General features: G+C 50.7%; 1 protein-coding gene across 1 annotated transcript in view; it reads left to right on the plus strand.

Moving 5' to 3' along the window:
• The window catches only part of REXO1 (REX1, RNA exonuclease 1 homolog (S. cerevisiae)), a 31314-nt gene extending 21428 nt beyond the window's left edge, over positions 1-9886 (plus strand). The window contains exons 10-16 of the mRNA XM_010184047.1: positions 1026-1139; positions 1840-1913; positions 5467-5577; positions 5938-6053; positions 6229-6367; positions 8912-9032; positions 9723-9886. Of these exons, the coding sequence (XP_010182349.1) occupies positions 1026-1139; positions 1840-1913; positions 5467-5577; positions 5938-6053; positions 6229-6367; positions 8912-9032; positions 9723-9811 (764 nt within the window). The 3' untranslated portion in view covers positions 9812-9886. The remainder of the gene's footprint in view (positions 1-1025; positions 1140-1839; positions 1914-5466; positions 5578-5937; positions 6054-6228; positions 6368-8911; positions 9033-9722) is intronic.
• The last annotated feature ends 6175 nt before the right edge of the window (positions 9887-16061 follow it).

A 16061-nucleotide genomic window follows, 5' to 3' on the forward strand; every position in this document is an offset into this window, starting at 1 on the left:
TGAGATGCCTTGGATGCCTCTGAGCATCTCTTTGGAGAGACCTTGCTAAAGTGTGTTAAGTGCATATCCGTGTTAACACCTTGTGTCTACATTTGTCCTGTGGTTGTTGAAGTAACACGTATGAAAGCTCTCTTGCATTAACGCTGTCAAGTACTGTATTTGTTAGAGCCCTTTTCTTCAGTTAACCAGCCAGCTCCTTTATACCATTCTCGGATCATGTTCCTGGTTCTGTTTCTGTAGTTTACTGCAGATGTTGCAGAATCTTTGAATTCGTTCTTATTTAATTAAAGCTGTTGCTATTCTGTTGATGTGGTGACCATGGTCAGTGGACAAAAATGGTCTGGACTGGTGTTATACAGAGCTGGGAATGTGCTGGCAGCTTAAATGCTCACACTAGAACTCAGGGAATTGCATGGACATTGCATGGTCAGCTCCTTTACTGTGGCTTTTTGCATCTCTTTTCTCCGAGTTGTGGGCAGTACAAGTACAGGTGACAGGAGGGAGACGACCATATGCTGTGCTGTAAATGTTCCCTTTTTCAGATACTGGAGAATCCTTACAGAAAAGCTGTGCCCAGGAAGAACTCAAATGTCATTTAGAAGTGACAAGGCACAGATCCCCTGGAAACCAGGCTTCCTTAGCTCTGATGTCCAAAGAATGACTTATTTATCCTGTTTCTTAAAATAACTGTGTTAGAGTACAATGTAATTTGCTGTGGATGGAGAAACAATGCAGCAAGTGTTGATGTGAACTGTGTTGAAGCTGATGTTGCACACCAAAAACACTAGGGAGCCCTTATGTTTGCCTCTGAGAAGTATCTGGGGGACAAATGCTCTAGGGCTGCACTTTCAAAGGGATTGCTGTGTCTTTATGGGAGTTTAAAACAACATTTGGAATCCTCTTTAACAGGAAGAGTTGTTGCACTGGTGTTGGGGGCTTGAGCGATTCTGATTTACTTGTGCTTTGGTCAAGTTTAACAGGTAAAGGATTTGTCGTGACCTGCCTGCTTCTCTCTTCTTTTAAAGCCTCCTGCAGGATTTGTTGTCGCTGTGGCACTGAGTACATGGTCTCAGCCTCTGGAACCTGCATCCGCAAAGAGGAGTGCGTGCATCACTGGGGAAGGCTACGCAAGCAGAGAGGTATAGCTCCTCAGAGAGGGCTTAGTCGCATGCTAGCTGTGCTGTAGCTCCAAACGCAGAGTCCACCTCGGGTTTGAGTCGCTGTGGAACATTTTGTCGCTTTTGGGGCTTGTCATGGTCACTGGTTGTGACAGTTCCTAGTTTTGTCACTGGGGGGCCCCGCTGCTGCTGAAATAGTCTCTCAAAGAGCTGCTGTGAGCAGTCGTAAGGTCCCAAAAATGTGACACTGGGGCTGGAGCAGAGGTTGTTCATCTTTCAGCTTTAAAAAACAACAACAACAACAGCAACAACAAACCCCAAAAAAACCCAATCAAACAAACAAAACCTTCCTGTCCCTTTTGGGGAAAAAAAAAAAATCAGTCTTTTTAGGAGGCTGACTTGGAAGTACTAGATGTCTGTCACTGCCCAGGAGAGTTTGCTGGTCTTGGTTGAATTTATTTGCAGCTAGACACTAACCTAGTTTGAGCTCTGCTGTGGTTTTCCATCAAAGCATCCAGGTGGTTTCTGGAGTTTGTCTGGCTGAGTATGAGAGACTTAAACTCTTTAGATTGCTGCGTGCAAATCCATACTTATATTTCCCCTTTGTTTGACACATTATTGTTGCCATGCTCATGCAGGATATCGCTGTACGTGAGAGCTAAAGTTTAGGTCTCTTGTTGACAGGAATCTTCTCTTTGACTCTTACCTCTTGCTCTTTCAGTGCCAGGTGGATGGGAAACTCATTACAGCTGCTGCTCAGGAGCTGTGGGTTCACCAGGCTGCCAGGTTGCTAAAGTAAGTTATTGAGCAACACCTTTTTATTCTCAATGACATTTGTCCTCTGGTTTCAGTGGTAGTGGCTGCATAGTCATTGCTTGAGCCGTCAGAAGAATGGTGGCTTCCCTCAAGGGCGGAAAACAAGTACTTCTTCAATATGTTTTGCTATGTAATGGTAGGAAAATTCAGTGTTTGCCAGGAAGGAGGAGACTCAGCTGTCTGGAGTGAGGTGGTTTCATTTGTTCTAAGCGAATGCCAGTGGATTAAGTTGCCCAGCAAAAGCTCATTTACAGATTTTTTTAGGAAAACATTGAAGAAGTGAGAAATAAGGAATTTCCTTTTGAGGAGCAATCTCAGGACCTTGAAAACAGTGTGTTCCAGGACCTTTTTCCTGCTTTTTTTTTCCCAGATGCCTGTGCTAAGGTAACTAAAAGCAGAATGAAAAACCTGCTTAGGAATAGTTCATTGGGGATGCTCCTCGTCACTTGTTTCAGTGCCGTTTTTATATTTGGTAGCTGCCATGCAGCGGAGAGGAGCATGGTGCAGAACCAAGTGAGAGAGGATCTAAAAGGGATGTGTCCAGTGGAAGGGGCTGTCACAGCGTATGTGTTATAAGGCATCTCCTTGTCCCACTGTTTGCAAGACCGCAGATGATACAGGGCCAGCAAGGAGAGGTGTGTGCCCTTCTTGTTCTGGCCAAAAGCTTGTCAAAAGAGGAAGAATTGTCTGTATGGGCACCCCAAAATCCTGCCCTGCACAGTCTGAAGCGTGGATGGGATCAGGCAGGCTGCCACTTCCGCTGTTTCTTCTTCTTATGAAATTAGGATCTCCTTTTAATCAGTGTTCAAAAAAACATCCAGCAGGGAAGTCAGGAGAAATTGATGAGGCTGTAAAAACATGACTTCTCTGCATGTTTTTGCGTGGCTGTTGTAGACCATAAAACCTCATGGCCTTTTAAGAAACATACAATCTCTCTAATAGCCTCTTACTCAATGGAGCGTGCTGCCAGTGCTCCAGGGCTCAGGCATCCGTTTGCATCTGCCTCCTAGTTGTTGTGCTGCTACAGATTGCTATGTTCTGGCTTTCTTGGTTTTTGTATCCAAATGAGCGAGGATGAGAGTATGCAATGAGATATTGGGATGTTTGTGTTACTGGGGAGCACAGTATCTTTCAGCTTTGAAGGAGGGCATTGAAGACAGCAAATATTTGTAATAAGAAACTGTTGTAAGTAACTAGATCCGAAGAGCATGTCTCTGTCTTTTCCTCCCAAATACACTTGAGCTGTGCCTGTCTGGATTCTGCTGCAGTTGGCCAGTATGGCAGGAGATGGCAGGATGGAGCTGTGCTCATGCCTACTGCTCCCCAGGAGCTGCTGTTCTTTGTGGTAACTCAGTCTGCTTCTTCCTCTGGTCTGAAAAACAGAAGGAACTTTTCAGCGCTCCTCTCAGCAAAGAAGAATCAGACAGTTGCAGAGCATCAATCAGTGTCAAAAAACACCTAATTTCTTTTTTATTTTCCCCTTTCCTCCACTGCCCAGTTATATTGCATTACAGAGGGAGGGAAGGGATCAGGCTACAAGGAAGATAAACATTTACTGTCTGTTGACCTGGTAATCTGCTCTATTCATTTCTTTAGCGTAACAGTCAGATTCATGGGTGTAGATGCAGAATGGACAAGTGTGGTCTCTTGCTCCTGGGAAGCGACAAACCATGGCCTTTGAGCAGTGCTGGCTTTGGATACAGGGAGAGATTGGACTCAGTGTTAGCCCAGCTGCCTCATTTAACTTCAAATGATGCTATTGTCTGTACTTAAACTGCACCTGCAATAATAACCTGTACAGGAAAATATGCAAATTTTTGCTTTGGTTATGCCTCTGCCCACAGGTTTCAGCTTTACAAGTGCCTCAGTTCCTCATCTCTCCAGCTTTTCCATCCTGAGATGAACAAGTACAGTTTAATTCCTTGTAGGGTGAGATCTGCGAGAAGCATGATGGAGACTGTACGCAGGCTGCTATGATTGTGCACAAATACACTGAGATCTAGGGACAAACAAAACTTAAAACAAAATTCTCACTGGGGAATAAGGGAGAGAGAATGTCACCTCTGGGTGTGGTGCAGCAGTTTAATTTGAACTAAAACTGTGTTAGCGGGCAAAAGGGCAGTTGCAGTATCTGTCTTGCCCTCGGTTACGTGCTCCTGCTTCCCCACTGGCGCAGTGGTGAAGGTAACCTCTTGGAATGGGTCTAGAGGAGGCCACAGAAATGATCAGAGGGATGGAGCAGTTCTCCTGTGAGGACAGACTGAGAGTTGAGGTTGTTCAGCTTGAGGAAGAGAAGGCTCTGGGGTGACCTTACTGCAGCCTTTCAATACTTAAAGGGGGCCTATTAGAAACATGAGGACACACTTTAGTAGGGTTTGTAGTCAATGGATAAGGTACAATGGTTTTAAATTAAAAGAAGAGAGATCTATGTTGGACTTAAGGAAGAATTTTTTATGATGGTGGTGGTGAAATGCTGGCACAGGTTGCCCAGAGAGGTGGGGGATGCCCCATCCCTGGAAACATTGAGGGCCAGGTTGGACGGGGCTCTGAGCAACCTGATCTGGTTGAAGATGTCCCTGCTCATTGCAGGTGGGTTGGACCAGACGACCTTTAAAGGTTCCCTTCCAACCCAGACTATTCTGTGATGTTTCCAACAAGATCAGTGCAATCGTGCAGTTTAAAACTCCCTGAAAGCAAAGGCTTTCAGGCTGACCAAGCAGTACCAGCGCAGGCAGGGTGGGATCAGTGGCTGTGGAAGAGAGGAGAGTGGGAGTGCCTATTGCAACAGCGGCTTAGTCTTATGTTGGCTTAAGCCACTCATGAAACCAGTCATGAAACCACTCCCTGAGTTTCCCTGTTAGCTTGGGGAGCTCTTTGTGCTGGATCTTGTTGACCCTAGAGCTTTGGCTGGGGTCAATGATGAGTGGTTGGAAATACTCTACATTTCTTGCCTTGAGTGCTGGTAGGCAGGAGCTTCTGTTTGTGCTAACTGTATGGTATTTGAGTACAGTGGCTTTTACTTGTATGCTCACACTGTCATTTTCTGGTACCTTGTTACACCAGAGTTTCTCGTGCTGGCTGTGGGCTGTGATCCACCGAGCTAATGCTCAAACAGGAATGTCTGGGATTAGAATCCTGCACCCGGGCATGTCTCGGCCATGTGCTAAACCAGGAGCCCACAGCTGCAGTGAGATCAGTGTAAGACCTCATTGTGACCCTTTCTGAGTAATTCTACTCTGAATTGAGAGTTGAAAGCTACTTAACCCTAAATGTGTGATGCACTGCTCCCACATGAGCTGACAATGTGATGCCGCTAGCCTTGATCTGGCTTTGGAAATTGGAGTTGCACACGGCAATGTTTGCTATTGTGGTCACATTCTCAGACCAGCCAGTAGGCAAAGCTTATTCTTCATTAACCTTTAGAAATTATTAAAAAAATTCTTTCAGTTTAAGTAGGAGGTTCTGTTGAAGTGGATTTTTTGGATTCTTGTTCCTACCATCAACAATTGTCCCTTCTTTTTTTTCCTTTAAGCAACATGTCCATGATGGCCGAAAGGAGAGCCTTGATGGCTTTGTGAAGACTTTTGAGAAGTTGCCTACAACTGATGGCTATCCTGGAATCTACGCGTTAGACTGTGAAATGGTGGGTCCTTAATGAAGGGGCAATGCACAAACAAAGTAAAGCGTTTTGAGGAAGGCTGGAGGTGCAATACAAGTGGCTGAGGGAAAGCTGTTTCCCACCATCTTTCCTTTCTGCTGTGGTCTCTAAATCATATTGGTCTTGAACATACAAATTTGCTCTTATTAATGGGTTTTGTCAATGTGTTCTTCATTTGGGTACTACATCCACCCTTGAAAAGCTGTAGCTAGCTGGCTGATACTGAGCTGTGCTGCACTAGACAGGCTGCATTTTTGGGAGCTGCAGCACTTCAGTGAGTGACTCTGTTGTAACCATGCTGTAGTTGACGTGCGCTTGTCTTCATGTCTGCTCTGTTCCTTGCAGTGCTACACTAAGCAAGGACTGGAGCTGACAAGAGTAACTGTGATCAACTCTGACCTAAAAGTGGTCTACGACACCTTCGTCAAACCAGACACCAAGGTGGTGGACTACAACACCAGGTGAGGAGGATCTTCCTTGGGTCAGGGGTCGGTGCTCAGAATCAGGAATCTGGGGGAATGGCTGGGAGCAATTGTTGAAACTCCACTGACCACCACTTCCTAACGGCTGAGATGCTCTGGGTCTTGAGGTGTTCCTTTAGTGAAGGAAGCCCTCCTTTCTGCTTTTGCTCTGCAGATTCTCAGGAGTGACAGAAGAAGACCTGGAGAACACTAGCATCACCCTGCGGGATGTCCAAGCCGTCCTACTGAACATGTTCAGTGCAGATACCATATTGATAGGGCACAGCTTGGAAAGTGACTTATTTGCACTAAAGGTAACTTCCATGTCGTGTGTTTACATCTACCTCTGGTTCTTTCCCACCCTGGTGTGCATTTTATGTCCCCTTTTAATTTAGGAAGTGTTTCCTTCCAAGAACCAGGAGGACGTGGTAGATCTGTCTTGTCTCTGAGCCAGTGGGAAGGTGGCTGTGGTGGAAAGGAGTGGGTTGTGTGTGTCACTTGTGGCATCACCCTGGCTTTTAGTGACTGGTACTGCCCAGACCTCTCTAGAAGTGACAGAAGGGTGAGTAGAGCAGGGCTGGCTGGAAGGACTGATCTCTAATGATTTGCCTTTCTCCTCTGCCATAGTCAAGAATCCTCTGGTGTCAGCATCCTTTGACTGGCTTGGAGATGTTCTTGTACAGGGTCAGGGCATGAACAGGGCAGGCTCTGGAGTCCCTTGTGCCCTCAATGTCCATAGTGACTGTTTCAGAAACAGGATGAGCCTCTTTGTTGTCTCCACCACTGGAGATAATTCTCCTGGTTTCTTTTCTAAGGTTAAAATGTCTGATTTCTGAGTGAGGTTCTCTGCCTCGTTTGCTGTGACTTGTGGTGTTTGTTTGATCAAGCTGTTTTGACCTTTCATCTGACTTGCTTCCTGTGTGGCCTGCACATCTTGGCCATCTCTGCTGTTCTGCGAGGGAGCACTGTCCTTTCCTCTTGAACTCTGAACATAGATTCCCCAGGACCTTGCCCAGGGTCACCAATAAAGCATGTGGCAGGCAGGAGCTGAGTCTTTAGTCTGTGCTCACCAGCCAGAACTTCCTACAGCCAACCTTTATCATGCAGCTGCTTTGATGGAGAAGCTGTGGCTGCCAACTCATGGCGGTGGTTTGGAAGCAGGAGGTTTTAATGTCTGCAAAGCACTTTACCTCTCCATGACACTCTTTATCCCAGCCTCTCGGAGAGTTCATCATCATCATAAAAAAATTATTTACAGTTTTATCAGCACAAGATGACTGTGTTGGCCTCTTAGAGGCATGATTTTCTTTTAGCATCGCAGACACTGCCAAGAGAACGAACCCGAGAGCAATATAGCAGAGCGTGACAGACAGTGGCGTGTCAAGTCGTAATGTCTGAAGGCTGTGGCAGTAAAGTTGACATCTCGCTAATGGCCATGGCAAGCTCCGAATGGTGATAGCATTTCAATTTTTATTTAAAGCTATATTATCCTGTTTCCTCAGCCTTCCTGATCTACATAAGTAATTATCATTGTGCCTGGGTGGGTGCCAAACGTGACTGCAGTCTAGGAGAGATTATCCATAATGTTGGCAGTTTTATACTCCGAAGAGCGTAGCAGGTTGTTTCTGTTAAACTGCAGCTGTTCTCAGGCATTTACGGAGCTGGGCTATGAAAGTATTAATGGCGAAGTTACGGACTGTCACGCAACATTAGCTGGTGCCTGGGAAGAGTCGAGGCAGATGAGTCTGGATTACCGGGGTCTTGTCTGAGTTGCCCCGTGTTGTCGACACTTGCAGAGCTGTCTTTTGGTCAAGCCTACAGGTTTATCTCTTAGACCTTGCATTTTACTCCTGTACTCGAGATGTGGGACTGCCTTCGTCTACATTCCTTTAGCTCTCCCTGAACTTGATTGCCAGATTCTTGGCAACAGAGAATTAATCTTGTCTTAGCTTGAGAGTAAGAAATCAGCATTTTAAAAAAGCCAGCTTACTCTGTTTATGGACTCTGTTTGGTCCTTCACAGGGCCCTTGGTGCAGGGTAGGTAGTGTGTTGACCTGTTCAGCATCCCCAGTTTCTCCAGCATGGGGACACTTCATGCCTAGAGGACTGGAAACCTCTTGCCTTTCCTGTGTGCCCAGACACTTTGACCCAGACATGGGACAGGCCAGGGCCTCCCTCCCATCTGCTGCATACTTCCTCATGCCCAGAAGTACAAGATTTCCTTGTCCTGTTTCATCCTCACTGAGCCAGTGCTGGTTAAAACCTTCCTGTTGACTCATTGCTGACGGACTGGAGGTTTTCAGGTTGGTTTGCACCTTGAAGGTTAGGCCTTTTCTGTAGAAGCAGTGTGATGTACAAGTGGTTAGGTACGGTTTTGACTTGCACAACCTTCCCTCCTCTGTCCCCATCTTGAGGAGCAGCTGAAAGGCTGTTACAAGTGTCTTGAGGGCAGCTGGTTCCTTGGCTTCGTTTCTCATTGTGAAAGACTCTCAGAGCTATGCCAGCTTCCCCAGGCCAGTGTATTAAGGATTGACCTGTCCTGTCATTTGAGTTATATGAACTGATTCAGCCCTGAATTTCTGCTGCTTTGAATGTGCCAAGTAGGCTGGGTGCTGAGGGCTGGTGCGCTGGCTGGTGGAGCACCGGGCAGCCTGTGTGCATGCACCCTTTGAGGGGGAATCATCTTGGATTCAGCTGGAGTCTCTTGCAAGACTGGTTAGGCTGGAGTTTGGTGATAGAATTAAGGAGAGCCCGAGAGGCTGACTGGAAGATTGCGTTAGCAGGGTTAATCTTAAGGAGTGTCTGTCCCTGTGAGAGAGGGAAAATAAACGTGTTTCTTTCCTGCTCCTTCCCTCCAGCTTATCCATGGCACAGTGGTGGATACCGCAATTGTCTTTCCCCACCGCCTGGGTTTGCCTTACAAACGGGCTCTACGGACGCTGATGGCAGACTACCTCAAGCGCATCATCCAGGACAATGGTGAGACTGAGGAGGAGCTGAATGTGAGGGTCTCGAGTCCTGTCCCCCCTGGGTGTGGGCTCCTTGAACCTGTCTTCCTCTGCTCTCCCCAGGCCCCATCCTCTTGCTATTACTGTTTCTTTTCATGGATGTCTGGCAGTAGCTGTGAATAGGCCAGCATATGTAGTCTCTGTCACAGACACTTTTAGTTTGAGCCCTGTTCTGAGGGCCAGCAGCACTTGCTGCTTCCCTCTCTGTGCTGAGAGGGGACCAGAGAAATGGTGTGAGAAAGCAGAGGTAGCTCTGCCAAGGCCACGTCACACCCTCCCTTCTCTCTCTGGCAAAATGAGATTGACCTTTCTGCTTGAAGCACGGCACGTTCCTTTGCGTTTTCCTTGAGCACACTGTAAACATAAAGGGGGGGGAAACTGAGGCCTCTCTGGCCCAGCTGCTCCATAGACCAGCAGGACTTAAGCCCTTAATTTAAAAAAGCAAACAGTGCCAGACTGAAGTCCAGCAAAAAACGCATTCAGTGGAAATTCTTCTGCTTTAAAGCCATTGCGGTGGTTCACAGTGATCACAGATGGACCGGTGGTTGCTGTGGCAGAGGGCAGTGAGCAGCTGGGCCCATGGTGCCAGGCAGGATATCACCACGGGAAGCCTTCATCTGGGCCGAGCTGGTAACCACTGTCCTTGTCTTTCTGTTCCCAGTGGAAGGGCACGACTCCAGTGAGGATGCCAAAGCTTGCATGGAGCTGATGGTCTGGAAGATCAAAGAAGACGCTAAAGTGAAGCGATGACTTGCGCTTTCTCTCTCTCCTGTTCCTCCTCCACCTCTTTGAAGCAGTGCAATAAATGCTCAGAGTAACACTGTCCACCTGTACGCAGCAGCATGCTACCCCAGGCTCCCCAGGCACTTGCAGGTATCTATGGGACTTACGGACTGCTGCTGGTGCAGCCGAACAGCACGAGCTCACTGCTTGCAGGTCCATGTGTCCAGGTAGTGGCTCTCAGATCCTCTTTACTCCACCTGAGGGGTACTCTGTGGTGCAACAATTGCCTTGTAGGCATGGCAAGGTGATTTTGAGTAGCACCACCAGAGAAAACTTCTTGGTTCCTAGGAGAAGCTTTTAGAGGTAGGTTGGATATGTGCAGAAGGATCTTTCTGGTTCAGTTAAAGGTAGATTGTTTTGTTTTGTTTTGTTTCAAATGTAACTTAAATTGCCTCTGTGCTCCAAAGCTGGGAGATTCCCGCAGTGTTTGGAGATGAGGAAAATGGAAGAAAGTTGGGCAGGAAGCTGTAGAGTGAGTGGATTGTGTAGCTGGTGTGTGAGCTGCAAGCGAGGGGTGATGAGAGCCAAGGATCCATCAGTCTGGGAGGACATCCTAGCGCAGACCCACTGTGGAGGAAGAAGCCAGAGCTGTGAGAGCAGAAGGCTGACAAGAGCACAGTTTGAGAGCAGCGCGTTGGAGAGGAATGAGATAGGGTCGGAGAATCACTGCCTGCTACGACCCAGGTGATCTCTCCAGTGAGCACTGGCATCCTGGCTCTGCCATTACTGGCAAAGGGAGAGCATCAGACCTTGCCCAGACCTCAGGGAGCTTCGTGTGTAGCTGTGAGGCAAGGGACAATGGGGCTGGGACAAACTGGGCTCCCAGAGCCAAGCAGCAACTTGCAGCTTTCCAGGGGAGGAGCCATGCTGGGGAGGACAGTGGTGAGAGCAGGCATTAGTGTCTTTGAGGGTTAGGACAAGCTGTCCTTCTGAGCTTCCAGCATGTGCCCAGTGAGCTCCTATGTAGGGATCAAGGTTTTTGAGGAGACCTAGCTGCAGTTCAGTGTGCCCAAGGGTGGCCCTTAGCAGTCTGCAGGACTCCCCACAAGCCTGTCCCTGATAGCAGGAACTCGATGTGGGCCACAGCAAAAGCAATAGGTAAAAATTACTCGTTTAAACTAGTTTACATGTTGGATGTTTTAAGAAAACCCAGTTATTGTCTGTCTGCTCCCCTGGACAAAAGGAGCTATCACAAGTGTGTCTCTGCCACACTGGTGACGACTGGGGCAGGAGCCCGGTCAGACTGGTGGCTGTGGTGGTCTCTGTCCACCCAGGCTCTGTTTCTGCTGGGGGAACAACTGAGCTGATGGAAGTGGTCCCTGACAGATGAGGCTGTCCCTGTCCCACTGCTGTCCTCAGAGGCGAGGATGTGCCCTCCAGTACCTGACCTCTGCCAGGCTCTCCTGAAGCCACCAGAAGTGGAGGCTGTAAAGGCTCCTGTTAGTGCTGAGCCCTTCTGTGTTTCCTCTGGTGGGCAGGGGCTTCCAGTTTCTTTGTTACCCCAAATTTCAGGCTATCCCATCCAGCTCCTCGCTGCCCACGTTTGCTGAGCATTGCAGCCACTTCCATCCCCGCTATGCGGCTGCTGCATGAAGCAGCCTGGGGACTCGGCGTCTTGTCCCTCTCTCCCATCACCTGCTGAGAATGATGCTGTTCCCGCCCAGACCATGGGAGAAACAGAAAGTTCAGTGCTTCCTAGGCAGGGAAGGAAGTTTTCTTCCTGCTTCTGCCCTTTCCCATGTTTTTTCCCCCATTTAGCTTCACCTCTGGACCAGCCTGATGATTTACCCTGCAGCCACATTAGATTTCAAAGGTGACTCAAGGTTCCCCCATTACTTGACAGGCGGTCCCAGCTCTCCCACAGCAGCTGCCGGAGAGCCTGCACCTTCCTAATGTGGAGCCAGTGCCGGGCGTGGGGCTTGATCCCATCATCCAGGCTCTGGGGAAGGCAGGGCATCACTGCAGGGTGTTCCTTCGGGTGTAAGTCCTGCCAGGCCAGGGGACCTCAGTCCTTTCCCCTTCCTTTCCCCATGGTTCAGCTGAGAGCCCCTAAAATGAGGCTTTTATGGGTGCGGGGTGGCAGTGGAAAAGTGAACCACGTCCACTGCGCCATAGGTGTGGGTCAGAGCAAGCGTTGGATCCCCGGATGCTCTAACACTGTAAAACCAGAGGTTTGTGGCTGGGAAGAGGTTTTGGGGTTGTACATAATTATTGTAACCTGTACCTTTTTGTAATTGTTTTTAATAAAAGGGTGTTGTCTAGACGCATGCTCCTGAGTCTGGGTCTGCTTTGCCTGCGGCCAGATCAGGGCGGACGGGTGCTGGAGCCATCCTGGAGGCGGGGAGGGCCTGGGCAGGCTTCCCTGGAGCATCCCCTCAACTTGCAGCCGCTGGGATTTCCTGCATGTCCTCACACAGCCGCTCTGCAGCCAGGTCTGGCCTTGCCCCTGCGCTTCTCACTGGCTTCGGTGGCCGCAAAAGTCCAGCCCAGCCCCCTGGGACTGTGAGACGAGGTGATGCGGTGCCATGGGCCCTATCCTTGTTCTGTGCAAATTCTTACCCTTCATGTGGTGTCCTGGTTCCCAGTGCCTCTCACCTCCGTCCCAAAGCTGGGATGAGAGCCCAGGAGCACCAGCGCCCGCTGTGGCGTCCTCCCAGTGCCCGAGCAGGCTCCCTGGGAGAGCCCGTATCAATCTCGCAAATGGGGCAGGAATTAAAGTGCCAAGTGAAGGAGCTGATTCAGCACGGAGGAAGAGGTGAAGGTAAAAAGTTCAAATAAAAAAATAATAGGCTATTAGATGACCTCACTGGCAATGTGTTTTATTTAACGCGCTGGTGATGGCTCGGCGATGGCAGCGGTTACTTAGGAGGCTATAAAAGTTGTGGCTGACCTGTGTGCTCAGCCACCTTTATGGGCCTTTGAGGTGCTGGATGCTCTGGCCTCCCCCCCTCCCCAGCGTGGGGTCGGCCCCCTTCCCCCTGCCATGTCCCCCTCTTGCAGGTCACCGTGCCCTAGGGGTGCCAGGAGGGAACAGTCACTCCGAGGTGATGCCAGCCATCAGGGAGCCCCTGTAGTGCCTGGAGCGTTTTGCTTTGCTGCTTTTTTTGAGCCTGTAAGGGACCCTGTGAGCCTCCTCGGGTCCAAGGGCTGAAGCCAGGGGGATTTTTAGGGTTGTGAGAGCCCTGGTCCTGGGTGAGCACAGGTCCCACAGCCTCCAGTGTGCAGATGGACATGGGGATGGAGAGACAGAAAAACAAGGCACCGTTTCCACCCCAACAGGAGGAGAGAGGTGAGTTTGTAAGTGCTGGTGCATCACAGATTCCTCTGCTTTGTCCCCCCTTGCCGGAGTCCAGTCCCTCTGCCCGCATTGATCTGCGGAAACAGCCTCTGGCCCCTGTCCCAGTCTGAGCTCTTTTCCAGTGCATTGGTGCCACTGGGCTGGCCGTGTCCTCGGAGCCATCATGGGTACAGCCACCCGCTGTGTCTCTGATGGTGCTGTCAGAGCAGCTGCAGCTGAGACCCGGCAGCTTATCACACACAGCTCTGTGCAGATGCTACCAGGGTTTGCGCAGGGTCTCCTCCTGTAGCATTGTCCCACAGCGAGGGCATCCATGGGGCCTCTGTGTGTCAGCCACCCCACAAAGGTCAGAGGTTTTTACCATGGTTTGTTTGGATGCTCCGGGAGGATGAGGGCCAGGGTAGAGAGGCAAGCGTGGATCACCTGTCGGGGGTCCCAGCTTGTGCATGCAGGCAAGAGAGCCCTTACGTGGGGACATTGGTACAGTGGGGTGCTTTCTGCTGCCATCCATGGGGACAGGGACCTTGTGGCAGCCGCTGTGCTTGTGCACCCTCCGCACCCCTCCTTGCTCCTGGGCTCGTCCTTGGGCACAGTGCTGAGCCTGGGCACCTTGGCTGCTCTGCCTGTGCCTCAGTTTCCCCTGTAGGGGCAGCAGGGGATTCCTGTGTTCCCCCCATGTCCCAGACCCCTAAAGTGCTCTGCAGTGCTGGGGACAGCTGTGGGGATCCCCAGAGATGGGGTCCCCGTTCCCAGCTCTAAATGTGCAGCAGGATGAGGTGGGTGACACTGGCCAGACTGGGGAGCAGGGGCTAGCGATGGGGGAGAAGCTGGGTCACCAGCAGTGTCCAGTCCTGTCCCCTCCAAGTGCTGGCCCCTGGCCCAGGGTGGCCAGGAGCAGAGGAGGAGGATGTGGGTGCTGGGCAGGAAGAGGGCAGACTGGTTGTGCAGGTTTTTGGGGGAAAGGGGGAGTTTTTGGGTGTCGGAGGTGGATGCTGGGTGCTGAGGGCATTGCTCGCTCCTTCCACCGCCTCTGCAGCTGAGCCAGGACCAAAGTTTGGGGCATTACCAGGAGCCCAGGAGCCATGCGTGGGGTTGCTCCTGGACCAAGAAATGCCCCATATCCCCCAGGGAAACGGTTCTAAATTATTCTTGTTATTTTTTCTCTGAACAAATGGGGCTTTGTAGCTGCTTGGCTGCTTGGAACAGGGCACCTGGAGCTGCTGGGGCCACCACCGAAGGTAAAAAACCAGGCTCAAAGCTTTAAATCTTCCCTGTGAGCACCAGAGGCTGCACACAGTACCCGGCCATCACTGTAGGGCAGCCCCAGTGGTGTCTTCTGTGTCCAAAGAGGGGGACACACCAGGATGGTCATCGTGGCACCCAAATGATACCCTGTGACACCCGGGATTGTCATTGTGGCACCCAGGGGAGCACCCTCCACCCCATCGCTGGGCTGTGCCCGGCCTCCCAGCGCTTGCTTAATTGCACAGGGAGGGGTTCAGCTAATTGCAGGGGGCGATTGATTGGTAAAAATGTCATCTTTGCTGGCCGCGGTTGCCAGGGTGACCTCGGCTGTTCTCTGCCAGCGCTATTGGGTCCCGGGTGCCCAAAGCCACCAGTCACATGTTCCTGTGGGGTGGACGCTGGGGTGCGATGTGGAAATCTCTTTCCTTCCTCCAGATCTGGGCCACTGCTGCTGGAAGCAGCAAGCAGCTGTGAAATCCCAGGGGGCTGTGGAGGTTTGTGACTCTGGAGGTTTGGGGCCAGGGTGTCCCTGCTATGTCAAAAAAGTGGCTGCTGACCCTTCCCAGCAATGCTGGTGCTGCCCTTATCCAAGGGTCTCTCTGGGGTTCTGATGCTCCATGTCCAACAGTGTGGGGAGAGGACCTTGGTAGGAGATGACAGATGAGGGCCAAAACACCAAATTTCCTTGTGGATGCTGCTCCAGGGCCAGGCCTCAGCCCCACAGAAGGCAGGTGATGGGATGGGGAGTGGGATGGAGGAAATGCTGCTTGTGTTGGGAGAGAGGGCTTGGTTTGATGGTAATGGTTGTGATCTGGGGCTGTGAAAATGCAAAAAGTATCTCACAGAGGGGTTGGCCGGACCCCACTGAAGTCAGAGATGAGGGTTCCCCTTCCCCACCAAGATGGACTCCTCTTTGCGCCCACCGCATTTCATTTTGAACTGGCCTGTGCTGCCCTTGTGTAAGGATTAATAATTCCGTTTGGCTCCACTCACAGCCCCAGCCCTGGGGGCAGTGCTTGGGTGAGGTTTGGATTGGTTTTTCCCTCCCCTTTCAGGAGGCGAGGGTCAGCCCTGGGATGAGGATGCACCCAAATCCACCCCCACTGTCGTAGGTTGGGTGCTGGCTGGTGTCACCCCGCGCCCCATCGGGACACGATGCAGCTGTGTTGTTTATGGACCTCCAGCGAGTTATTCATGATGGTGCAGTAAATGCTTTATGGACTGCGGGCCAGCGCGTCGTTAATTGCCTGCGGGTTTCGGTGGTTAATTGCAGCAGGCAGTTAATGTAACGAGGGCTGAGGCAGGGCCACTGCGGTGGGGTGCAGGATGCATGCAGGGAGGATGGGAGAGCTGGGAAACTCTCATCTTGTTAGCTGCTGTCACTAATGAGGCGGCCTCTGTCCCCAGGTGGGTTTGCAGTCCCAGCGCTGTCACATTGGGGCTGCTCAGAAGTGGCAGTTTGGTTGTGCCTTCAGCCTCCTCTTCCTCGTCTGGGTCACAGCTGGCCCCTGCTCCCACTTTCCTAGGTTTTCACAGCCCGAGCCCCTCCAAGCCCCCAGGGCCCCCCAGTGAAACCAGTTTAGTCTCAGTACAGCCCCACACCCCACTGCCCAAATCTGCCTGAACACCACCTCAGAGGTGGCCACAGCCACCCATTGCCCTCGGATATGGCTT

This window comes from Mesitornis unicolor, unplaced genomic scaffold (genome assembly GCF_000695765.1).
Source record: "Mesitornis unicolor isolate BGI_N332 unplaced genomic scaffold, ASM69576v1 scaffold2925, whole genome shotgun sequence".
NCBI classification, from domain to species: Eukaryota; Metazoa; Chordata; class Aves; order Mesitornithiformes; family Mesitornithidae; genus Mesitornis; species Mesitornis unicolor.